General features: G+C 37.2%; 1 protein-coding gene across 1 annotated transcript in view; it reads right to left on the bottom strand.

Moving 5' to 3' along the window:
* FOCAD (focadhesin) overlaps nucleotides 1-27273 on the bottom strand; it is a 341517-nt gene that overhangs the window by 41798 nt on the left and 272446 nt on the right. Inside the window, exons 23-28 of the mRNA XM_037798691.1 lie at nucleotides 18515-18623; nucleotides 14968-15084; nucleotides 12100-12338; nucleotides 8829-8918; nucleotides 2805-2952; nucleotides 280-399 (exon numbers count right to left, since the gene is read on the bottom strand). Of these exons, the coding sequence (XP_037654619.1) occupies nucleotides 280-399; nucleotides 2805-2952; nucleotides 8829-8918; nucleotides 12100-12338; nucleotides 14968-15084; nucleotides 18515-18623 (823 nt within the window). The remainder of the gene's footprint in view (nucleotides 1-279; nucleotides 400-2804; nucleotides 2953-8828; nucleotides 8919-12099; nucleotides 12339-14967; nucleotides 15085-18514; nucleotides 18624-27273) is intronic.

Here is a 27273-nt window from a genome sequence, read left to right as displayed (position 1 = left end):
TTTTAAGATTTCATAAATAGAGAGCAATAAGAGAAGAGAGTGAAAAGTCTTTCAGTACTCTCTCAGACAAAGAAAAATAAATGTCTACAAAAGGAGATAGGGTAAAGGAGAGAGAGAGACATCTGTGACAGTTGGTTATACCTGTGAGAGAAGAAAATAGTAAGTTTCTCAGTTTCGGACACAAAAAATACCCCATTACTCTAATTCGGAGAAAGTCAAAATCAGGACATGAGCAGCATGAGACCCACAAAGAGAAACAATTGGGGCATGCATTCTCACCTGCTGGTTATTCTCTACTAACAGCCGAAGTTTGTTCATAACATCTTCAGCCTCTGCAGCCTCAATAATTCCAGCACTGAATGCTGACGTACATACACAGCTAAGGGTATAAGCAAGGACCTGAGAAGAGCAAAGAGAAAAAATATTTCTTCATTTCATGAGGAAAAATAAAAGAACACAGTACAGTTGACATAAATATTCTGTCAAACTTCTCCCCAGAGCAAAAATTGGATTCAATACACCTACCATAGGCCAGGCACTGTTTTGCTGCTGAACTTATATTCATGTATTTCATAAAAATGTCATACGACAGTGTACTGGTTTGGATCTGTTATGCACCCTGCAAAAGCGTGTGTTCTTTTAATCCAGTCTTGTGGGTACAGACCAATTGTGGGTAGGACCTTTTGATTAGGTAGTTTCCATGGTGATGTGACCCCGCCCATTCAAGGTGGGTCTTAGTTTCTTTGCCGGAGTCCTCTATGAGAGGATAAAAGGAAGAGACGTTTTGGACAGAGCTGAGAGAAGCTGAGACAGAAGCCCGAGACATTTTGGAGAAAGCCAGTGAAACCAGAAGCTAAACCCGGGAGAGAAGGATCAGCAGAGCCAGCCATGTGCCTCCCCATGTGACAGAGGAATCCCCCACCACCCATACCATTAGTCTTTCTTCAGGGAAGGTATTGTCCTGTTGATGCCTTATTTGGGACATTTTTATGGCCTTAGAACTGTAAATTTGTGAACTAATAAACCCCTATTGTAAAAGTCAATCCATTTCTGGTATATCGCATTCTGGCAGCTTTAGCAAATAGAAGTAGACAGATATCATTAATACTACTTTATAGATAAGGACTCTGAGGCTCAAGTACACAGAGCTGGCAAGTGACAGAGGGGAGATTAAAATCCAGGTCTTCAGACTCTAAATCAGAAAGTTTTCCTACCACATCATGCCAGAACATAAGCATCTATTAACAGCAGAAAGAAACAGACTGTCATCACCAGTGGAGGTTACTAATTGCATGTATCCCCATCCAAGACCAAACAGGAGAGGAAATTCAAAGTGAAGCATTGCTATATTATGGATCCCCTCGTAGAAATAGCAAAGCATAATGGAATAGGTATGTGGATTTTGGAGTCAGATAAATTTGTGTAAAATAGGCATAATACTAGTTACTATGTCGCACTGTTGTAAGAATGTAATAAATAAATGAATGAATAAATAAAACATAAATAAAGTAAAAACAATGTTGGGTATGGAGACAGAAAACACTTGTGTATGTCCCAAACTGACCATTTACTGACTTAAGTAATTTTGGGCAAGTCACTAAATCTATTTGAGCCTCAGTTTTGCATATCAAGGCTAATTATCCCTTCCCTGCTACCGTACATTTTTACAACAATGCCCTCCTTTATAAGCATGCAGTTACACAAAGTGGAAATTTTTCAACTGTTAGTACTAGTTGATAGAGCATGACAAATATAAGTGGTTTCTAAGGTAAAAATTTGATAATAAAACATGAGAGGGAAGAAAAAACAAAACTGTTTGCTTAAGGTCTTATAAATCAAAACATCTAGACAGACATGCATCAATTGTAAAAACTTTGCTTTCATTTATTGGTCATACTGCTCCTCTGAAAATTTTTTCCTTTCACTTAAAAAAAAAGTTTTAATCATGCTCTAGACTGCCTTAGAAATAGAAATGCAGTACATGTCTTAGAACAAAACTTCAACCCTCTGTGCTCCAAAAAAATTCACCAATTCAACAAGTCCTATTGCCGAAAGCAGAGGAGCTGAGCAGGGAAACACAGCAGCCATTATGTACTCATCAATAGCTTGTGGGCAGCCTGGGATAAAATAGAATCTGCTCTAATGAGAGGGAGAATCTGGCCAGGCCACAAGGTCATCCCATACTTCTCCCAGGGAGGAGCACACAGAGGGGTCGGGTTCACCTGGGCACAACAGAGATAGGCATGGACCCATGCCTAAAACATGCCCTCTAACAGGGTTAACACACAATAAGCATGTCACATAACTGCAATTCTGCATATTTCTGCACCATAATGGAAAAATCTTTTCAGTAAGTGTAGTAAAGGGAATTTCCTCAATAATTTTTCATGCTAGCAGACATTTTTTAAAATGCCTTTTCTAGCTGCAGTCTCTTAAGCTTATCTGTGGTCATTTTAAAAAGTTACATTTGGTTTGAGCACAATTCTAAAAATCTCCATTTAACTTTCCTCTAAGAATTGCAGCTCTGGTAGAAAGTACCTTCTAGTGATGTTGACTTAGGGTTCTGTCTTCACTAAAGGCTCTTATATGCTTCATTTAAGTCTAAGTTGATTTAAACAGCTTCCTGATTTGAAAACTTTATGATCTACTATAGGTTGTGTGCCACTCAGATTTTCTCCTTATCCTGGCTGAAATTGAGGAGAATTAAGTTTACAGTGTTATCAAAATATTAGGAGTAGAAAATCAGTATCAACAGAAAAATAAAAGACAGCAAAGGGAAGAAAAGTGTCACCTCCATCTCCTACCTCCTGAAATGTTCTGCTCTGGCTCCCGCTGTCATCTAGGTATGCAGAGAGCTTCCGAAGTGATGCTGCCACGTGCACCCGGGACTCCATTTGGCTGCTGTGGCTCATGAGGGACAGAACAAGTCCAACTCCCAATATACAGCCCGTGCTTGAGTGCCAGAAAAGACAATGTGTTAGAATCACAAGAAATCCACATTATCTGAAAACTGAGGTTGGATGGCTGGATTCTAATTCTGCTGCCTGGTACATAGATGTGTCCTAGGAACCATCACAGTTACACTCACCTCTCCCCTCTAAAGGAAAACTTTACATCAAAACAGGTGTTCTTGCTGTGCTGGTGCTGTGTATTCACTGGGGAAAGACAAACAAACAAAAATACAAAACTGTTTTTGACTTTAACTCTATGGTGAAGTGAGGAGGAGGCATAGAGGCCAAACCAGCTGTATTTCTGCACTTACAGAACTGCTGTAGTCCCCCAAATGTCCCATGTTGAGTGCACTATGATAACTGCATAAGGAGAGAAAAGACTGCATTTCAGGAATAAGAGCTGAGGACACCTGACTAATAACAGGGGAGATAAATGCAAGGCATGATTATGAGGTACGGCTAAGTGCTTCATGTTTCCCAGTCAACTTCAACAAGCAGAATTTCTTTCTTAAAGAAACTGTATTTGTCTGCACACAATGACATTAATCCCCTTTGCTCCTCTGATCCCTCAGAGTACCACTGGGTCAGAAGAGAAAATGGGCAAATGACAGGCTTGTCAAAAGTTACCCCATGTGAAAATTCAATTGGATTCTTGGGCTTTGTGCCCCAAATTCTCCTGAAAGAATACATATCCATTTAAAGAAAAGAATTGTTCTCTCAGAAAATTTCAAGTTACTATGATAAGATAAAGCAGCTTGTGGTAATCTTTTACTTTTAAAAAAAGTTTTTTTTTTTATTATTGTTTTTTGTGGTAATCTTACTTTTAAAAAAATGTTTTTTATTATTGTTTCTTAAATTGAGGAGAAGCTGAGTTTTTCAGACACCATCCTCTCTCCCTGGTTTGGTTTTCTCATCATGTTATCTGCTGCCAAGAAGACATTCCAGGACAATTCTCCAACAGCATATTTTTAAAGCCCATATGTTATGTCATTTGGCACTTAAATAGCTGGTGTTGAGCACCTGTTCATAGTTTTATGAACATCCAATACCTCTAAGAAAATGGGGCATCCACATCTGAGGAGACACCCAAGAGTATGGAAAGGTTACAGGATTTGCTCAAGGTCACCCAGAGACTTTCCAGCAGAGCATGGCAGAACAAGCGAGTTTTTGATTCCCAGCCTTCTGTTCCATCTGCCAAGCCCAAGGCCCCTCTCAGTGCCCTGCATGATGCCATGATGGAATGCCTATGAGAAAGCAACATATCTCAAGTGTGTTTTTCTAGTTTCCATTGCACAACAATCTGGCATTAGAAAATCCTTTGTAAGGAAGCTACTACAGTCATAATCCATCATTAGTCAGGCAGAACTGCTGTTACAGCTTACATGAACTTAACAACAAGCTCAACTAGCATTATGCATTTTCAACCAGTTTAATCAACATCTAACATCTGAACACTGCAGCTTTTGAAACAAATCACATTCCTGAAAGAGGAAAAGCAGTTCGCTACTATGGATTGGAAGTCTTTGTTTTGATTTAGGATCAAGAAGGGAAGTTTTTTGGCTACTTTCTATAGACGTGTATAAAAATTTGACAGAATTAGACCAGTGAGACAAAATTTGATTAATACTTTGACAAATTTAACTTTTGCCCCCTCTTCACTTATTTAACTGTCAATTACCCTTAAGATCTCAAATGTTACTTTTTCAGAGACACCTTCCCTTGCCCACTGGGGAATCTCTTTAATACTCTCCCGTAGCACCCTGTACTAATTTTACGTCATACAATTTTAATTATAAATTCTGATGAGGATTATTTGGGGAGCTGGTTGATTTCTGCCTAGCTCTTTCACTAGCTTGTAAGCCCCGATGAGGGTGAGCCCTCTTCTGTTTTTTCCCTTACTGTGGTATCTATGGCACTGAGCATACAACTTGTCATATAGGCACTCAGTACTATTTTTTGAATGTTGAAGAACTTTATGAGGAGTGGAATTTACTAAACATATTAATCAAGATTTAATCAAGAAAACTTGATTTCTATTTCTTGACAGGTTAATTTATGAAGGAGGGATGTTGGAATCATGTGGAAAAGAATCCTCTCAAAACTAACTGGAGTAAGTATTGGGGTTCAACTTTCTCAATAAACTGGCAGGTATTTAATTTTTGTTTTTTGGGCACACAAAATCTCTAACCTCTGGATTGACAATTCTCCATTATTATCCCAAGGCATGCAGGTGAAAAGGCTTAGAAGAATATATCTCACTTTTTAGTCTACATTTATCTAAAAATTACCATAATAGATTATTCCTGGGCAAAGTCACCATACACTAAGGATTCTATTTGTTACTATAAGAAATAATTTGTATACATTAGATATATAGAATATATACAAATATATATAGGTAGATAATTGGCTGCTATAATATATGAACATATAATCTATCCATGCACGTGTGCCAATATAAATGCTAGAGTGTATGTATCTATTGACCTACATTTTTCCCTCTTATTTTACCTCAATTTTCCAGTATGCAACAAGAAAGTAGTCCTACAGCTTTATTTTTTGCATCCTTCTGATTTCCAAATTCCCTACATTTTAATGTGTTTACTTTTGTCCTACATCGTAAAAGATCCTCTCAAGTGCTTAGTTCAGCATTTCTACACATTTACCTCATTCTAGCCTCCCTATAATAGTCTGCCAGCTCTAAACCAAGAAAAGCTTGGGTTAAAGTAACTTCCATATTTTTCCGTCCATTGAAAACAAAAGGAGTTAAGTGTTGGTTATCTCTGAAAGATGACATAAAAATATAGAATCATGAAATTAGGTATAAAATTGAGGTTTTGGAATTGCTAACATAAATGTTCCATGGAAATGCTAACAAATGATAAAGAGAATCTGAGTTTTAAAATTATATGTCCTATTATGTTATTAACTTTTAAGTCTCTCATTCAAGTATATTCAAATATCAGGAAAAAGAAATTCTGAAACTTAAAAGCTATGCTATTCTAATATGTGCGTTGCTATATAAATGAAGACATGAAACATTTTTTAAAATTAACCAAAGATGAATCTTGTATTCCTTAGTTTACTGTAGGCTATCAAGCAGGTTACGTATTAGGCCATATAATAATTACTTCTCGTAACAGTTAACATTGTTGTAGTACTTTGCCCTTTACAACTGCTATACAAATGTTACTGTATTTGTAAAAGCTCAAATAGTAATTAAGCCATGCTTAGGTCCTTGATGGACAGCACGACTACAGTTAGGACTGTGAGGACTGCAATAGCATGAGCTGCCCACCAGATAGCAGCAAAATGTAAGTTATAGGACCACAAACAAGGACCAGCCCAGATGCTAGGCTCTCTCAGCAGGGACATGTCCATTAAATCAAGGAAGCATGGTGAACGTGCTCTGGAGGAATTCTATCACTTGAGGTAGCACACTCCCAGATCTATTAACTACCTCCTGGTAACGCTTTCACGATTTTACTTGAGGGAGGATTGCCTTGGACTCCAGCAATCTCATTAGACAAGGGAATACTTTATGCCATGAGACAGCCATACAAGCCTGGGCCTACTTAGAAAAGCAGGAAAAAGAATCTCTCTCTCTCTCTCTTATTAAATGGTGGGCAACATTCTTACGTCAGGAAAACACATACACATACTACACTGCCAAATGTCAAATTATTATCTTTATATCAAAATGTGTTCTCAACACTGTACTATGCAAGAGAAAGAAAAGTGGCTTTGAAGTCAGACGACCTAGGTTCCTATCCTAGCTCTGCCACTTATTAAGTATGTGACCTTGATCAAGTCTCCTATTCTTTGAGACTCATTTTCTGTATCTGTAAATCAAAGTGATGATCATATCTGTTTTAGTATCACTATTTAGGCTGTGGTAAGAACCAAACTACATGAAAAATGGATGTGAAAATGCCTAGCACAGTATACAGCTGCTCAGTAAATATTAGTTGAACCTGAAATCAGAGACCTACATAAGCTAACAGCCACAAGTATTAGGGATGACAAAGTTCTAAACCTCATTAACTATAGGAATAACAGCAGTTTGGAGAGATCAGAGGTAGGGCTTCTTGAAGGAGCTGAGTTTTTAATTGCGCTCTGATAGACAAGCAAGATTTCACTCAATGGACAAGAAATTTTTGATAGCCCTATTTTATTTTCCTTTGCAGGACTAGTACTCTATCCAGGCCCACCCCTCCCCCTCCCAAATATAATTGCTTATTAAGGAGATAAGAATCAGAAAGGCAGCAAAAATTAAGAAATAAGAATCTTATTAATAAAAAAAATTAAAGTTAAATATGCTAGACCTATTAATTTTTTAATTCCATATACCCAGGCTGTGGATAATTCAGTTATCCCCCATGGTCAAAGAATGTTCCTGCAAATTAATGGAGATAATCTACAGAAGTTATTCCTGATTGTTCCAAGTGGCTGAAGGTTTGCAACATTTTATTCGCAAAACTTTTCCTAACTCTATAACACCCTGAGCTACAGATATGATGAACACTTTTGGTGGTGGGGCATGAGGAAGAAAGCCAAATGTGTGTGTGCACACACACACATAACAAAAATAATCTTACTCCTTGGTTGTAAAAGGCAGCAGCACCAATACATGGCTTAAGCCCCAAATTTCAACCCTTCATTGGACCCAAGTGACTCAACTAACTGGCCCACTCTCTCCCATTAATTATTTTCTATATTCAACCATGCCTCTGAACCCTTTCTTTTCCCACATTCAAACCACACTCTTAAAATGTCACTACATTCCTAAAGTGTTTCTTGCTAAATTAGATGACTGTTAATGGTTCCTATTCAATCTCAGCCTGAAAGATCTACAAGATTCCATGACTACCACCTACCATTTGACTTTATTTACTCATGGCAAAATACCTGATACATGAAACTACTTCTACCACTGTTAGTCTGAGTCTAACAGGCTAGATGGTATGAATGTAGTTTCAGATCACAGCTTTCTAAAAGCCAGAAATGTAAACGTTGATTTAACTCAAATTTGAACAGTGTCCACAATAGCAAAAAGTAAACGAGTTTAATAAACTAGAGGTTAGTGATTATAGTCTGTTGAGTGTCCTAGTAACAAAACCCCAGAGGATTCAAATCTGAGCTTCCAAAACATGTAAAAGTCCAAAAAGGTACAACGTGCATTCTCAATGTTGTCAATATTTCAGAAAGACTAACAAAACCATATATTGACCTATAGAAGTCACAGACTAATTAAAACATTGTCTTATTAAATGAGTACATTTAACACTGTTTTCTTGAGATACTTTTTGATTATTCCTTTTAATTTTTATTATACCTTTCTTTACTGAAATAAGTAGATATATTACATTTAAAGATACTCAGATTAATAGACAAATACTTTGAAAAGAATGAGGTCTATGGGAGAGATATAATAATAGGATCTATTAATACTATTTGTTTCCTATTTGTTTCCATTCGGATTCCTCAATCGTTTGGATTTCACAGGGAAACTAAATTATGGGCCAGGGACTTAGTACAGTCAAATTCAGAGAATGGTTTCAATATATCTTTAAAAAGGTTAAATCACATCAAGATCCTCAGGTATATGTATGTCTCACATGTTAAGTACAAGACAGAACTGAGGTCTTAAGCAACATAAAACTTAGGTACAAAATGATTTATTACACAGCATTTCTGCAAATCATCTATTGCTGAAATGTGATTTTCTGAACAAAAATTGCAGATTTTTCATTATTTTGGAAAATCCTTTGCAAAGGAAGTCAAGATCAGGTCCTACAAACATTGTACTGTAGCATGTAAGATTTATGGTGGCATGGAAACCAATATCAAAGTATATAAGAAATGGAATCAACATACTTGTATTCAAGACTAGTGTCAAAGCAGCAATTTTCCAGAGCATCCAAAGATTTCATCAGAAGAAGGTTCATCTGTTGGCCAGATATATCACTGAAGATCAGGGTAAATACCAAGAGGAGAAAATGAATCATTTAAAATCATTCAGCTGTACAAAATAGTTAATATATGCTAGTTCACTTTCACTATTTCACTGGAAATGCCAGAATTTCTTTTAAAAAAAAGTAACTTCATAATATTGGTGATTCACATATACTTATTTTATAGATAGAGAATCTGAGACAGATAATTTATTCAATCATTGGGTTTCTGAACATTATAATCACTAGCAAACCAATAAACTTTAAAACTTCTACTTTTGCTTTCTCAGCCCATTCACATTATAAATCAATGAAAAATGAAAACCAAAGCCACAATTCCACATAAATATTTTTAAGAAAGTTAAAGTGATTTTCTTGAAAATATTTATCACCTATTAAGGTGATGTGATCAATAATCATCCTAAACTATCTTGTAGCAAAGACTGTCACTTCTGATTTCATGTCTGAATTGTGGAGGTTTTAAGTTATAAACCTCTACTTACTTTTTTTTTTTTAAAGAAAAAACCCTAACCCTATACTTTTCTGCTTTTTTCAGTAATTGATATAGCTTCTGCAACTGGACTGGGGAGAACCAAGACTTGCAAAGTAAAAATAAAACTGAAAACATAATTCTATGCTGTCTATTTTTCAGGCAGAGTTGTGGGTTTTATCACCAACACTTTATTATCAAGGGGTTCCTACATCTCAACTCTCATGCCTCAGACCATGCTAAGTGGAATGCAACCCCAGGAATGCCAAACAGCAAGAGAGCACTTTAAATACTGTCTTTGCAGACTAATGCTGGTGGTTTTGCCCAAGATGAAGGATTACATTTTGCAATGAAAAACACATAAACACACACACACTACAACATATATACAGCTTTAATAACTTTAACTAAATAAGTCTTATAGTTTTTCTCTGGAGTAAAATGTACTTAAATACCCTAAACAAATGCTAAAGGGATCCTACAAGCATCCTCTGTGGGTTATGACAGAAGCAAAAGCTTTGAAACAAAATATTTTTCTGAATAAATTCTAGAATTCAGGAAACTTTTTCACAAAGATTAACTTTAGCAACAAAATGGACAGTCATTATTCTCTTCTAAAAGGTGGTTTTGTTCTCTCTGAGAACAAACATTTGTCCTAATCCTGTTCCCCCAAAGAGCCATTTGGTGCTACTTATTTTATGTCTTTAACTAACTATTTAGAGTCAACAGTCCTCAATCAACTTATGTTTATTTTAGAAAAATGGAAACTTTCTTCAAAAATGTCATTATCTGATATTGTCATTATCTAGCAAAATATTTATTATTACCCAAAGACAAATAGTTCAGACTCTTCTGCTCCAAGATATAAAGAAATGTGGAAGGCATGGATAATTATACTAATGGCTGCAGTACTAATATATAGGCCAGAAGAAGAAATAGGGTGCCATCAAACATAGAAACCTAAGGGCAAAGTTAAAATTTGTAGTTATTCCAGAGGTGTTCACTTAGCCTTGGAAAGAGCTTCTTTGTGTCCTTCCCCAGGGTTTCTTGCAGGTACAAAGTCAAATAAGACAGAGCAGGGCGGAAGGCAATCTAGCAACCAGAGATGAGTGCTTTAGGCGAATCATCACAGGTTTCTCTAAGCAGCATGATTAAATTAACCACAAATGCAAGCTTGTCAGCCCCAAAACCATCAACAGCTCATCCTAGGCTAATAAAGAAAGGAGCCCGAGCCAGGCTGGAATGAAATGAATTGCCTGGAATTAAATTGCCATAGCTCATTTTTAGTTGTAAAACATGTTGCTTGAAAAGATACCGAAGAAAGAGCATGAACACAGATGGTGAAGAGACTGCCATTTGTACAGATGGCAGCAAAGGGGGAAAAAAAAAACTTTCAAGTCTTAAGTCTTTAAAAATACTTTGTGTTCTATTACACACAGTCAATTCAGAAGCAAAGGGCAGTTTTTTGTGCAAGTCCAGAGCCAGGCCTACACATATTAACACAGGTGAATTGAACAAAGTGAATATTCAGCTCACAGCTCATTTAAGATTGCAAAGACTAAGCCAATCATCCCAATCATCTGAGAGATGTGTCCAAGGGCTGCATACAGTCATCTGAAACAAAGTGTTTCCCCAGATCAATAGCAGCCTCATAAAGATTTCAAATATTGACGCTTGTGCAAACCTATGTAAATACAAATGCAAACTTAACCACTGATTTCAAACTGATAAGGTAAATTTAGCATAATGCCATCCAGTTTATCCATATCAATACCAGTTCTTGCTCCTGGACAGATAATTTCTGCCAACCAGTGAAGTTTATGGGCAATTAGCACCACAACAGGCTGTCTTTCCCGACTGCCCCATTTCCAATGTAGGCATATGGGGCTAAACTCCAAGTCAGTGGCATCTGATATTGATACCCAAAAATTCATGTAGCTCCATACTACAATCAGTCTGGATATATAAAATTCTAAGGATTTTTGTAAAATAAACTATAAACAATATTAAAGCAAAACTAAAGTAGATTCATGCACAAGAAAACTTTTCCCATTTAGTGGAATTTTCCACCTGGGTCTTTGATATTCCAGTAGCTTCATTTAAGAGTAAAGCTAGCAGTCCAAAAATGAACAATCAAACTGAATAAAGCACATAGTATTAAATGCACAGATTAAGACTCTTCAAGGATTACAAAAATGTAGCCAGGGCACAGGATAAAAGTAATATTTAAAACTAGGTACATGCAGTTCTCAGGTGATCCAGTGACTCCCACACCCCTCAGGCACTGGGATACCCAAATCCTTTCCTTCCATTTTATAGTCCTATCATTAAAGGATCAGCAATTATTCCATCCTATATAAATCAGAAAAAGCTTTTCTTTACTTATAGTACCATAAGATTCTACTTTTCATCACATCTATTACATGGTTGTAACCAGGGCTTTTACATAAGTATGAAATAATTTTAAAGTAATCAATCAATATCTATATATCTATATCTATATCTATCAATATCTCTATGATGATACTTTAGAAAGACAACTTCACCTATAAAGGAGAAAAAAAGGATCAATCTACCCTTCTCAAAAAGTTTAGCAACCACATATTCACACAATGCTCAGGTATAATGTGTGTGTGTGTGTGTGTGTGTGTGTTTCCACCTAAATCACAAAGAGGAAAAGCAGAACTATTGTAACAGACTGTACCTGAGTTTCTCCTCACACAAGCGAGACAGAAACATCCCCAAAGCCAGGCCCATGTGGATTTGCACGGCTTGAGGTTCATCAGCACTCGGTTTCCCAGGTAACCTGGCAGTCAGCATGTTCAGGATTTCCTCAACCTTCTCTTTGCAAGAGATAATGAAAACTGGCACGAGGAGAGACAAAGCCGTGGCGGCAGCAGAACGGGCAATGGCACTAGCTGTGTTTTCACCAGAATAGGATTTCTAGGACATGCAAAGAAAGAAACAGGGAGTAAGCCTTTTGTTTAAAACATGAAGGAAGCATACCTATCACACAAGCACTAAATAACAATACAAGCTTCTCTCACAGCTAATCCTGCTAATCAAAAAAATTATCTTTAAAAATGTGTCGATGTGTTAGTCTACAGGTTATGTTTTCACTCTTACTGAAACAATTTGCTAAACAATTTCTTGTCAAAGGGTGTGAATTCCTTCACTATAGAGCCTGAAACAATTCCAGCATTTTTAAAAGTCCACATATGTATTTATTGAAAAAATCAAAGTGCAGCTATCCACACCTGGACAATCACCAAGCCACATTACAAATATGATTCCAGAAATCCAAGAGTTTTCCAGGAGAGAAAGAAAAAGGAAAAAAAAAAAAAGAAAACAAGCAACAGTTCAAGTTCAGTATGGAAGAAAGAGTGTTGAGTTTAGCATAGGGATCCATTGGCAGATCTCCCAAAATTTTTGGTGGGAAAACGTCCCAGTAGATGGATTATTTCCTACAGGGGGTTAATTCCTTTTAATTAAAAAGGAAGTTGAAATCTTAAAAGCCTCTGGTTACAAAGCAATAACCAGCTATTCAAAATGAAATGGAGAGTTCTATATGCTCCTTCCTATATGTAATCATGGGAAAAGAAATGAATAACAGACCTAATAAAATGACAGGGCAGCTGAATATGAAGAGCTTCTACAAGAATCCCATGACAGAGAGCTCTACCAGACATTACATACATTCATAAACATGTCTCAAATGGGGAAAAATGCTTGTTTATCGTTATTTACTATTATCCACTTTAAATTTTCAGACAGACCATAAAGGCAGTATTGTCCCTTGCAGTCAAAGCATATTAAAAATTCTATTTTAATAAATTTTAATAAATTTTAATTCTATGCCCATTTGTTCTCTAAGCTTTAGCACTATATGGATAAAATCAAGCATGTGCTAAGTTATACTTTAATATGGCACTATTGTAATGACAATGCTACTCAAAATGACCCAGCTGCTAGGACCCTGGAAATAAAGGAAGAAACTTTTGAAACAGGGCTGTGAAAATATAACAGTGCAGAACCACAAAAGTAAGAGGCAATTCTGAGCTGGCTAGTCAGGAGATTATTTTTATTGGTTTGCAAGAACTAAGCAGCATTATTAGAAATCTCATACAATATCCTATCCTGCTGAATATTTGAACCAAATAGTTATTGCACAGACCTCCATATAAGCTTCTGAACAGGTTTCACATCCATCATGAAAGAAATAAGAACCCTCTAACAAAAAGCAAATCATCATAAAGAAATGACTTCTTTGAACAAAATTCACCTTCCAATTTAATTCTGCATGGTTTGGTCAGTAATTTTGTGTCCTCAAGTCTTGTTAAAAATCTAGATCCAATTCCTAATTCCCAGATGAATACATACCAGTTCCTCCTGAGAGCAGGAGGACAGAGGCAGACAAAATGTAGTACAGAGAGGACCTAAGGCAATGGAGTGTCAGGCTAAATTCGCGATCTTAGCAACAGCTCAGGATCTACACTATATTTTTATTCAAATCAACTGTAATCCTCTGCCACTCAGCTGACTGCCCCATGATCACTATAATTCCCTAAGCAGTGGAGGGTGTAGGGTATAACCAAAACAATTCCACCAAAGCACATAACACAAGCAAAAAAGGGAAAATGAAACCTAAACAAAAATGTATGTTTTCATTTTGCTTCAACTCTTTTTTTTTAAATTAGTATATCAAATAAAAAAAATTTCCAAACAAAACAAAGCAAAGCAATGGGAAAAACCAATATCCTGAAATAACTTCACTCCTTCCAATATACTCCTACCATACCAAAAGAAAAGTAACAAGATATTGAGGGCGACCTTAATAATATGGGAATGCTCAGGTGTGACTATAGTTTGTTAATTTTCTCTTGCTTCTAATCTTAGCATACAAGCATGAAGAAAGAGAATGACTTACAGGAGCATTTACCTGACCAATGTCAATATTAGTTTGTATTTACAGAGGATTTCATGGTTCTTAAAACATGTTAAGATAATTTATATAATTTGATCCTCACAATTTTATAAAGTTGGCAAAGCATTAATTCTTACCTTCAGTTTATAGGTAAGGAAAATGAGGAGGAGGTTAAGTGTCAGGATAGCAGCCATGAAACCAATAAGGGGTAGAACCAGGGCTACCATCACTACAGATAGTATCATTCAACCCCCTCATTTTATAAACGAAGAAACAAAGGCCCAAAGAGATTAAGTAAACTGCTCTGAAATGATAAAACTATGACTAGAAACTGGGGGTCCCTACTCCTCAGCCAATGTGCATTCTACCTCAACTATAGCTCTTGACCCAAACTACACATTAGAATAACCTAGAGGGCCTTCAAAATACCGATACCCAGGGCCCATTCTACCCAATTAAATCAGAGGTGAGGCTTACACATCAGTATTTCTTTTTACAATATCTATATTTTTAAAATTACCCAAGTGATTCTAATATACATTCAAGTCTGAAAATCTTTACAGCATTTCAAGGGATTTCATGTGAACAATTCACTAGAAGAGTCAACTCTTGCATTTTCTGACCACTTTTTAAATTTCTCTGACTTACATGATAAAACCAGGAGAAAAGTTGTCCTCTGGGTTGGTAATGGCTATCCACAATGACCAGGAGTGTATCAAGCACCATGGAAACCCACTCTTTCATTGAAAGGAAATTAGGTTGAACCTGTAGATGAAAGAAAATATGAAATGATAATGGAAAAAGGAAACCAAACCTAAACATTATTTCTAAATCCAGGATACAACCTCCTCCTCTATTAAATAATGAAGTGCTATTACCAGAACACAAACTTCACCTGCTAGAACTATATGAGGTGAATAGTTATTTGACAAATATATATCCTCACCTGTGCCCCATCAAGAATAAGATGTACCACTTAAGCAAGACTTAGCAGAGGTGAGAGGATGGGGACTACAAAACAGAACATAGCCAAGAGCCCTTCAGAGATCTCCTATGTTCGGTGAATTACAGTGAGGATAATGTGCAGTTAAAGGGACAAATGTGCAGATAAAACAATCCAAAATTTCTCAATTCTTTGACTTGTATTTCACAAAGGAGGCAAAAAAGCAGCCTACAAAATTCTGACCAATGTATCTAGTGTTTCTGATTACTATCACTCTATGGCTGTCATTCAAGAATCATGACAATATTTGCCCAGCTAATTGAAAAATCAGGTATGAAAACATAAATGATCTTCAGTTTGGGAAAGAAGAAAAGAGAATACAAAAATAAAAACAAAACCCCATTCATTCAAAAAAGGACCTGATTTTAAAAATCATTTATGAAAAGCATATGTCATCTCACATGGCATTAACACTTAGGTGGTGCAAACTAAAAAGGTCAAAGCAGTGTTGAGTGTCTCCTTGAAATTAATTTCTTCACTCAAACAAAGTCGTCTTCCTAAGATCTTTAGTTGTTGGTCATATGAAGATTTGAATGAAGTTTAAAAATTTCAATTTTAACCAAATAATCCTGTCTTAAAATCTGTGTTGCTTGATAGCCAAAGGCAGGGGCATCAAGAATAAAAGTAAATCCCCTTCTTTGTTCTGTGTGGCTTCTCAGTGTGTTGTGTTCTATGTATTACAGCACAGAACAAACAAACGGGATAAAATAAAGAACAGCAAGCAAGCCTGGAACTCAAACTCTGAGGTAGGCTACCAGTTTTTACTGGGATAAATTATCTGTACAACTGTAGCTTGGCATCAATATCACCAGAATGAAGGGATGCCAGATTGGAGCATTAACTCTTTAGGTCACAGAGATACTTAGCATGCTGCTTCTGCCAAAGTATTCTATTGGCTCTTTCAAGGATATGAAACAATTCCTCTCAAAAATTTTTATGTTTATCAATATTAAAATAAGATTCTGGGTTTAAAGTTTTTTCTTACAGTTACTAGCTAAATTTTTATCCTCCACTCAATAATCCCTTGGCCGCTTTCCCTTCCACAAACGTAATAGATGTTTGTAGTTTTTGCCATGTAGCACCTTTTGCTGGTTTGTATATATTATGTCTCCCAGAAAAAACCATATTCTTTAATGCAATCTTGTGGGGGGAGACATATTAGTGTTGATTAGGTTAGAACCTATTGATTTTTTCCATGGAGATGTGACTCAATCAACTGTGGGCAAGGTCTTTAACTGGGTATTTTCCATGGAGGTGTTACCCTACCCATTCAGGGTGGGTCTGAATTAAATCACTGGAGCCATATGAAGAGTTCACAGACAGAAGGAGCTCAGAGCAACTAAGGATGACATTTTGGAGGAGCGGCAGCTTACAGAGACATTTTGAAGATGGCTGTTGAAAGCTGACACTTTGGAGAATGCCATTTTGAAATGCAACCCGGGAGCAAGCAGATGCCAGCTGTGTGCCTTCCCAGCTAACAGAGGTTTTCTGGATGCCAATGGCCTTTCTCCAGCAAAGGTACCCTATTGTTTATGCCTTACCTTGGACACTTTATGGCCTTAAGACTGTAACTTTGTAACCAAATAAACCCCCTTTATAAAAGCCAATCCATTTCTGGTACTTTGCCAAAAGGTAGCATTAGCAAACTGGAACACACTTGTTCTCTTGTTTTCTGATAAGTGCACCCTTTGGGGAATTCCCTCTCCTCCACTATTTGAAGCTTGGTTAAACCCTCAATCAAGCTACCTGCCATAATCTACCCAAGAGGAGAATGAGACCCATGGGACTCTAAATCTTGAGTGAGTGATGCAAGTACAGTAAATGACTAGAGCCAATCTATGCTAATGAGGTGGTCTTCTGAGATAGTTCATTAGTACCTGTTGCCCTGGTTTTTGTTCTTTGCAAAATCTGGTTTTTAAGCTTTGCTTTCAATTCCATGAACTTCCAGATTTCAGATCCTTTTAGTTCCTTTTTTTATTTAAATGAGTCAGAGTTGCTTTCTTTGTTTACAACAAAAACAAAAATGTCCCACTATGGAAAAGAGTTAAGTATAGAAGGGCCCATAAGATATTCTGAGAGGAAACAGACAGGATGAATGATGTTGAATAAAGTTTCTCCACTTAATGCAAAAGGAGCAAACCCACAAGATTTGAAACCAGTTTGAGAAGAGAACACTTAATTTTATTTTAAAACTCTCAATAACATTGTATATGATTTTAATTTTCTTTTTCATAGACATGAAAGTAGATTCATCTCTTTAATGAGCGAACATAAAATTCTCTCATAGGATAGTTTATAATACAATTGTTTAAAACCATGATATAGATGATGCTGACACTGATGCTATTAAGGGTTACTATTTATTGGGTGACCAGTATCTACCAGCAGTTGTGCTAAAATCTTTACAGATATAGATACATTTAATCCTTACAATAATCCTATCTGGTAAGTATCATTATCCCCATTTTACAGATGAGGAAATTGACTCTGAAAGGGGAAGTTAATAGCAATATGCCACAGAGCTGGTAAGTAGCAGTACTCGGATTTAAATACAGGACTCCCCTACTCTAAAGTTTTTAAACCACTCAGCTATATTGTCTACAGTTAATGATAGCTAACAGATAATGGGGCTTAAAATAAGAATAAATCCATGCCTTTTTATTTTAGCAGACAAGCATTATCTGAAAAAATACATTGGAAATGAACATTGGCCAGCTCGTCACATGTTTAATTACGAAATAAGTGCCTTGCAAAAATGAGTAGGCACTTTGTCATTGACATCTACAATTAAAATGCAAAGTACAGTTTCTTCAGTCAGTAAACACTGCTTATTTATCATTTTTTGACAGTATTGTTCACTTTAGTAAGCCTAGTTAACCTCCTAAGATTGGTTACCACTGATGTAATCACAAAAAAGACAACCCCTGTTGCATAAAATTGGCACCTTCAAATGGAAATGACCACTTAACTGTGATGGAGAAAGCAAAACAGAAACACAGCAAAGAAAAGTCAGGAAGACACTAAGACTCACAGTACAGAGGCCCATCAAGTAGCATAACTTGGTGTTGCAATCCCAGAGTCTAATCTTTTAAATCCAGGACCAGGCCATCTAAAGCCAGGCTTAAAGAGATTTCTCATTTTTCTAACATTACACAACCAAAGCCTAAGTGGTGAAAATCATCCTGAACTCACCTCTAGGATCCCGTCAGAGTCTGAGGTGAGGCTGACTTCATGTTTGGACACAACAACAGCAAGGCTGCTTAAGGCTAATAGCGCATTGCCTTTGACCACTGGACTGTCCCTGTTTAAAAAAAAAAAAAGAAAGAAATCCAAGAGAGGACTTTATGGTATTAAATAGGAGAAGAGAAGGCACTATTATAGGGAGGGTAGCTAAGGTCAATGAAGCCCTTCCATTCCTTCCCAGAATCTCAGAAATGCAGGTCTGTTTGCAACCTGGTGCCAACAGCTTCTTTCCCTTTTCTGACTGTAGTGCTCATTTTTAACTTTTCTTATCAATGTATAGTCATTATGCTTTGTTGTAAGTTAAAACTCCAAGCCCATATACCTAAGTTCTTTCTTCCTAAAATTTTTATTTCATCATTTGAAATTATATTTCCCAAGTTATCTTCATCTGCGTCACCCTTGGCCAATTTAAATTTACCGTTTTTTTCTGAAAACACAACCAAAGAGTTATGAATATGCTCAGCAGAACAGAATGGCCTCTGGCTTTTCTGAAGCACTTGTGTGGAACCAGCTTCTCGTGACCCACTTTAGACAGCATACTTTCTTGCAACTTGACACACTGGTAGCTTTCCAGTCATTGTTATCTTTTAATATGCCAAAGCCAGCAACCTTAAAACCAATTTGCAATATGATTTGGAGACCCTAGATGAGATGCAAAAAAAGGCCTCTTTCTAGATTATTCAGACCAAAAGTTGCCCTTTATATCATTCAAATAATGGTTTCCTAATATTAGCAATAAAGTATTATATTTAACTTCTGAATTTAGCATCAAGAAAACAGAATCTATTTAATACACTTATTCAGTACTATTCTATAATTCCAGACTGACCTTACAGAAGAAAGTTCCAAATGGGACACTGGTGAAATGCTCTTGGCTTGTCAATTCTGTCATAACCTAACTTAGGCAGCAGAGCACCCAGACCATCAGATGTCCAGTTCTCACTTAATCCTATGATTGTAGCTTCCCATAAATCCAGAGAATGATCCCTAAAACTTGGACTTGAGACATGAACATGGACTCAGTATATGCATCCAAGAAATACTCCCTGCTCACCCTAGGGGACTAGAACAGATACGTGGGATGAGGAAGACTTTCAGCACTGATCCCATGCCAGGCTAGCCTTCTACCACCCATCCCAGGGAACTGTCATGACTGAAGATGCAGGTCAGTGTGCATTAAAAGGTTAGTGTACACATATGTTCTTGCATTTTTTTATGTTCCACTTGGTGAGAACTGGACTCAGGATCTACCATTTACAAGTCCTTGCATCTATCCATTCATCCATCCCTCTTTTTGTTTCTCCCTCCCTCATTCTGCCCTTGGAGTGGTATTCTCACTGAAAGTCTGCTCTGCCCACTTGGCCATTTTGTTCACCCTTCTTTAGCTTCATTCTTCAATAAGGAATGCCATAAGTTGGTAAGACATCAAAATTTATATTAGGAGTCTCATCAACAAATGGTAATGGGGGGGGACTAAGATGGCGGCTAGCTGAGACAGGGTGAAAAAAACGCCTCCGTGAAAAACACTAGCTAAAAACCAGAAAGTGACCTAGAATACCAGTTACAGCGATGCACCAACTGGATGAGGGCTCCTAGCTCCAGAGGGGCCATATACTTGGTGAAACCAGGAGTCAGCATTCTGAAACGAGTGAGTAAGCTGGCTGGAAGACCCGCAGCCGCGCGGCGGGCTGGAGAAGCCAGGGTTCAGCGTATGAAGACCAGCTGGCTGTTTAAAAAAAAAAAAAAAAAAGAAGCGGCTCCAGTAGCAATTGTGGGAACCACGCAGTAAAACACAGCAAGAGGGGGCTGGGCCGGCCTCTTGCTGTCTGGCCAGGAAGATAGCCCACAGCAGATACCCTTGGGTTCGGGGGAACGGAGGGGAGAGCCAGAAGCAGAAAGAAACCCCGTGGCTTGCGGCTGGCCCCCTCGGAGGACTGGATAAACTCCTGCCCAGGGCCCTGCCCACAGCCCAAAGCCCCGCCAGTTGTCCTGGAGCCGGGAAGGAGGAACTGTGTGAGGAGGAGGGGGCTGAGGTTCCCCGCTTGGCCATTTTTGCTTCAGGCTGGGAGTGCGCCGCCGCACCGCACAGCCCAGCGGCCCGGGGCTTCCCTTGTGGGACGGCGCACACTGGTGACATAGCACAGCCTTCCCTTGGCTGAGCTACTGGAGGAGCGCGGCTGGGAGGGGGGAGCCGCTCAGAGAAGTCAGGGATGCTACGCCAAGTCTGGTGGTTTATGGATCAGCGAGAGAGAGAGGCTGGGGCTGAACTGAAATGAAGGCTTAGACTCTTGGGGCAGCCTTGAATCTCTGGGATCCTGGGGGATTTGATCATTAGAACTGCCCTTCCTCCCTGGCTACCCGTATACACACCCCACATTCAGGGCAGACAGCTCCAGCAACACACCCAAACTGAGTTCTCCAACTGAACCCACAAGAATCATTTCCCCACACAAAGCGGAAAAAAGGTTGAGAACTGACTTGAGGGATATAGGTGACTCACAGACGCCATCTGCTGGTTAGTTAAAGTGTATGTCACCAAACAGTGTTCCTGAAAAATTAGATCGATATCCCTTTTTCTTTACAACTTGAAAGAGCCCTATCAAGCAAAACAAATGCCAAGAGGCCAAAAACAACAGAAAATCTTAATGCATATGATAAAACCAGAAGATATGGAGAATCCAACTCCAAACACACAAACGAAAACATCGGAAGATACAGTATACCTTGCAAAATTAATCAAAGATCTACAATCGAGGAACGAAAACATGGCAAAGGGTTTAAAGGACATCAGGAAGACCATGGCCCAGGATATAAGCTACATAAAGAAGACCCTAGAAGAGCATAAAGAAGACATAGCAAGAGTAAATAAAAAAATAGAAGATCTTATGGAAATAAAAGAAACTGTTGGCCAAATTAAAAAGACTCCGGATACTCACAATACAAAACTAGAGGAAGCCGAACAACATCTCAGTGTCCTAGAAGCCCACAGAACAGAACATGAAAGAACAAACAAAAGAATGGAAAAAAAAATAAAAAAAATCGAAATGGATCTCAGGGATACGATAGATAAAATAAAACGTCCAAACTTAAAGACTCATTGGTGTCCCAGAAGGGGAAGAGAAGGGTAAAGGTCTAGAAAGAGTATTCAAAGAAACTGTTGGGGAAAACTTCCCCAACCTTCTACACAATATAAATACACAAAGCATAAATGCCCAGTGAACTCCAAATAGAATAAATCCAAATAAACCCACTCCGAGACATATTCTGATCAGACTGTCAAATACTGAAGAGAAGGAGCAAGTTCTGAAAGCAGCAAGAAAAGAGCAATTCACCACATACAAAGGAAAACATAAGATTAAGTAGTGACTACTCAGCGGCAACCATGGAGGCGAGAAGGCAGTGGCATGACATATTTAAAATTCTGAGAGAGAAAAATTTCCAACCAAGAATACTTTATTCAGCAAAACTCTCCTTCAAATTTGAGGGAGAGCTTAAATTTTTCACAGACAAACAAATGCTGAGAGACTTTGCCGATGAAAGACCTGCCCTACTTCAGATTCTGAGGGGAGCCCTGCTGGAGGAGAGACACGGAAAGGAGAAAGAGATACAGAGAATTTTAACAGACATATATAGAACCTTACATCCCAAATCACCAGGACACTCACTTTTCTCTAGTGATCACAGATCTTTCTCCAGAAGGGACCATAAGCTGGGACATAAAACAAGCCTCAAGAAATTAAAAAAAAAAAAAAAACATTGAATACACTCAAAGCACATTCTCCAACCACAATGGAATACAAATAGAAGTCAATAATTTTTGAACTGTAATTCCACTAGTTACTTCCTACATGATATAAAATACACAAACTCTAAGGACAAATCAGTGGTTTTGAACTCAATGTAAAATATGTAATTTTAGACAACTATATAAAGGTGGGGGAATGAAGGAGTATAGGAACATAGTCTATGTGTCCTATTGAAGTGAAGGTGGTATCAAAGAAAAACAAGATTGATATGGATTTAAGAAGTTAATTTTTTTTTTTGACATAGACAATAGGGTATTTATTGTTCCTGTAATGAAAAGAGAAGGAAGTTCAGCTTGATCAAAGCTTGGGCTGCATTTTTCTGTGATTCCCTCTGTTTTTTGTTTTTTTTTTTACCATTTTTTTTTTTATTATTAAATTCAGTTTTATTGAAATACATTCACACACCATACAATCATCCATGGTATACAATCCACTGTCCACAGTACGATAACATAGTTATGCGTTCATCACCACAATCTATCTCTGAACATTTTCCTTACATCAGAAAGAACCAGAACAAGAATAAAAAATAAAAGTGAAAAAAGAACACCCAAATCATCCCCCCATCCCACCACATTTGTCCTTTAGTTTTTATCCCCATTTTTCTACTCATCCATACACTAGATAAATGGGGTGTGTTCCACAAGGTTAAGAGGTTAATTTTAAGCCCCACAGTAAACACAAAGAAATTATCAGAGAATATAACCATAGAGATGAAAAGTAGAGTTTGGGTTAAGAGAAATGGGGGAAGGGGCAATGGGGAGTTAAGAAATGAGTGTAGGGTTGCTGTTTGAGGTGAAGGGAAATTTCTAGTAATGGATGGTGGGAAAGAGCATTACAACATTCTAAACGTGATTAATCCCACTAATGAAAGGCTAGGGAGGGAGTGGAATGGGAAGATTTAGGCTGTATATATGTTTCCACAACTGAAAAAAAAAAAAAAAAAAGTCAGTCTAACTAGATGACAATTGAATACTAAGGATGAACTTGGATGGAACAGGAGGATAGAGGACAGGTGGCTCAAAGGGACACAGTTGAGACATAAGGAAAAGGAAATATAGAATGTAAGCTTTTTATCATTGTTGAATCTATTGTACTTCTTAGCTGCACTTAATGGGATTGCATGAAAGAATGTTCTTGTTCATGGGAAGTGTATACATGAATTATAGTGAATGCTCAAGGATGTGTGCAGCTAACTCTCATATGTTCAGACAAAAGAGCAATAGATGATGGATGATAGGGAGGGAGGGAGGGAGGGAAGGAAGGAAAGAAATAGCAATGTGACAGCAAGTTAAACTTGGTGGATTGAGCTACTGGGGGAGGGGGGGTCAGGGTATGATGGAATTCTGTGTATGGGGCTAGTATTGCTTTTGCAACTGTTCATATAACTTTGAATTTATTTCAAAAAAAAAAAAAAATCTAAACCGTAAAAAAAAAAATGGTAATGGGAAAACTGGATATCCACATGCAAAAGAATGAAAGTGGATCCATACCTCACACCATATAAAAAATTAATTCAAACTGGATCAACAACCTAAATATAAGAGCTAAAAATATACAAATCTTAGAAGAAAACATTGGGAAGTATCTTTAGGTCCCTGTATTAGGCAATGGAGATTTAGACTTTACATCAAAAGCACAAGCAACAAGAGAAAAAATAGATAAATGGGACTTCATGAAAATTAAAAGCTTTTGTATATCTAAGGATATTATCAAGAACATAAAAGGATAACTTACAGAAACCATGTATCTTATAAGGTTTGATATCCAGAATTTATAAAGAATATCTACAACTCAACAACAGTAACCCAATTTAAAAATTGGGTAAAGGCCTTGAATAGACATTTCTCTAAAGAAGATAAACAAATAGCCAACAAGCACAAGAAGAAATTCTCAATGTCATTAGTCATTAGGGAAATGCAAATCAAAACCACAATGAGATACTACCTCACACCCACTAGAATAGCTATCATTTAAAAAGCAAACAAACAAATAGAAAATAACAAGGGTTGGTGAAGATGCAGAGAAACAGGAACCCTCCTAAATGGTTGGTAGGAAGGTAAAATGTTATAGCCAGTGGGAAAACAATATGGTGGTTCCTCAGAAAGTTAAACATAGAATTAACATAAGACCCAGCAATCCTACTTCTAGGTGTATACCCAAATAATTGAAGGCAGGGACTCGAATAGATATTTGTACACCAATGCTTATAGCTGAATTATTCATAATAGGCAAAAGGTAGAAGCAATCCAAGTGTCCATCAACAGATGAATGGACAAACAAAATGTGATACATAGTGGAATATTACACAGCCGTAAAAAGGGATGAGGTTCTGATACATGCAACAACATAGATAAACCTTGGAAATGTCATGTTAAGTGAAATAAGTCAGACACAAAAAGGACAAATATTGTATGATTCCACTTATATGAAATAACTAGAATATGCAAATTCACAGAGACAAAGAATGGAGTATAAGTCACTACAGGGGGTTAATGCAGAATGGATGTAGAGACTATGTTTCGGGTGATGGGAAAGTTTTGGTAATGAATGGTGGTGATAGTAGTCAAACATTGTGAATGTGGTTAATGCCACTGAATTGTTTGCTTGGGAGTGGTTGAGATGGTAAATGTTATGCTGTATATATGTTACTACAATTAAAAAGAGAGAGAGAGAGATGAAAGAGACAATGACAATTAAATACAATACATAATCTTGGACTGGATCTAGTAATGAAAGAGAAAACGCCTCAAAGGACACTAATTGAGGCCACTGAAAAAGGTGGAATATAGACTGTATTCTTTATATCAGTATTAAATTATACTTATATGGTTACATAAGTGAATATTCTTGTTTTAAGAAATATACATCAAAATATTAAGTGGTAAAAGAGCATGATTTATGCAACCTACTCTCAAATATTTAGAAAAAAGAAAAATGAAAAGAAAAGAGGGACACAGGGAGGGAAGGGTTGGGGGAGTGGGGGAAGACAATGAAAATTTGGCAATCAATCTTCGAATAGAAAAAAGTAGTCCAGCCTCCAGCTTGCTTAGGCCAAGCCACACATTTCACAAAGGTACTATGACCAGGTCTTGCTCATCTTTGTATTCCTTATCTTCCTCGATCAATGCCTTATGCATAGAAGGCACTCAATACATATTTAGTGAAACAAATTCAAGGCCAGATGAAAATTTACAACTGGTTCAGCAAAACCTCATCACCTGGTCGATCAAATAACTGTCCTCTATCAGTCAAACAGTAGTGACTAATTTGCATAATAACATGTCAGCATCAGTACAGTATTTATCTAGGCAACACTACTGACATTTTAATTAAATTGTCCTTTGAAACAAACCGATGTCATTAACCTAATTAAAAAGCATAAGGAAGGATAAGCTACAGTGACGCTTTCTTAGGGCCAAAGTATTACATTACATATTAGTAAAGTGACCCAATCCTTCAGGGATTTTTATCTTCAGGTTCAAATCTAATTAATTAATAAGAATGTAAATAAATTTACATCAATCATCAGGTTTTATGTATTCCTGCTCTCAAATGGGCAAATCAGTCTAATCCTGTGATTGGTCCAATGTTTTACTTCCTGCAAGTCCTACCCTGGCCCGAACCAGAGCCTCACAGCCACGGTCCATGGAACAGAAAGTCAAGCTGGCAGCTGGTGGTGGTGGGGTCATCATATGGTTGGTGGAAGCCAGTGGGAAGAAGTAGAGAGGGCAGCTGAGTGATTTTCCGGCCCTGGCTCTATCATTAACCTCTCAACCTCTGGACCTTAAATATCTCCTTTTAACTTGTTATGCTTAGTATTGTCAGGATTGCTTTAATAAGATAAGGTCTAAAAATACTTCAAAGTTTGTGATGAAAAGGTAACACCATGAGAGTATGATTTTTTTTCTACTTCATACCACACTCTCCTTTGTAGTATGTCATGAAGTGATGTTCTGCAAATCTGAAGATTAAAGTCTCAATAAAATAAAATTTTAGAATGGAAAATGCAAAAGCTACTAGAGAGGTAAAATTATAGTTTGTTTTAATAGAAAGCTGCTAGTTTCTTCAGCATTTGAGCTTTTTGGTACAAAGGTCAGCATATAATGTTTTAATACGATAAAAGTAGACAATATAATAAAACAAACTCTGAAAAATAAAGGTCAAATGCAGCCTCCCCAATACTCGCCCCCAACCCCCCAACCCAATATACAGCTGAGTACTCTCCCACTGCATTTGCAATTCACCAAACTGGAAAAACAGACACAAACAAGTCTCTATCAAAGCCCCTCTGTACTTTAGTTTCTATCTTATTAACAGATAATATTTCCCAATACCTCTCACAGAACTGAGCACAGGGTAGGATTACCACTTCTATTTCCCTTTATCTGGAAGACATGAAGCTGAGTAGTGATCATGTACTGAGATGAGACTTCACAGTTAAGTGTTTCTTTAAAAAATTAGTTGTGGAAAGCTAACTCTAGATAACTGTGGTCATGTATTTATTGTTTGGTTTTCAGTTTCTTAAGGCAGAACATTTAAGTTACAGAAGGTTCTGGGACATGGTAGGGATAAACCATACTGCAACGAAATATTTCTAGATTATATGGATTTTCAATATGCATGAAATCATTTAGGTCAAAGGTGTATCTATGTTATTTGGAAGGGAATAAGGAAGTTCAACAGAAATGACAGCAGGTAAAGGTGAAGTGGAAGGGAGAAGTGTTAGAAACTGTTCGTAATGGACATGTTAACTTACTGCCAGGAAGTTCAGTGTGCTAACAAAGGAAACTGAAGAGACTGCTCAAGTAAGTTCATTATGGTATAATTTTCTTAGTAAAAATTGGCTTAAGGTAAACAAAAGGCCTCAAGGCATTAACATTCAAGTAATTTTTATTAAAA

Source organism: Choloepus didactylus, chromosome 10 (assembly GCF_015220235.1).
Source record: "Choloepus didactylus isolate mChoDid1 chromosome 10, mChoDid1.pri, whole genome shotgun sequence".
Taxonomy (NCBI): domain Eukaryota; kingdom Metazoa; phylum Chordata; class Mammalia; order Pilosa; family Megalonychidae; genus Choloepus; species Choloepus didactylus.
This window is presented reverse-complemented; position numbering and strand designations above follow the sequence as displayed.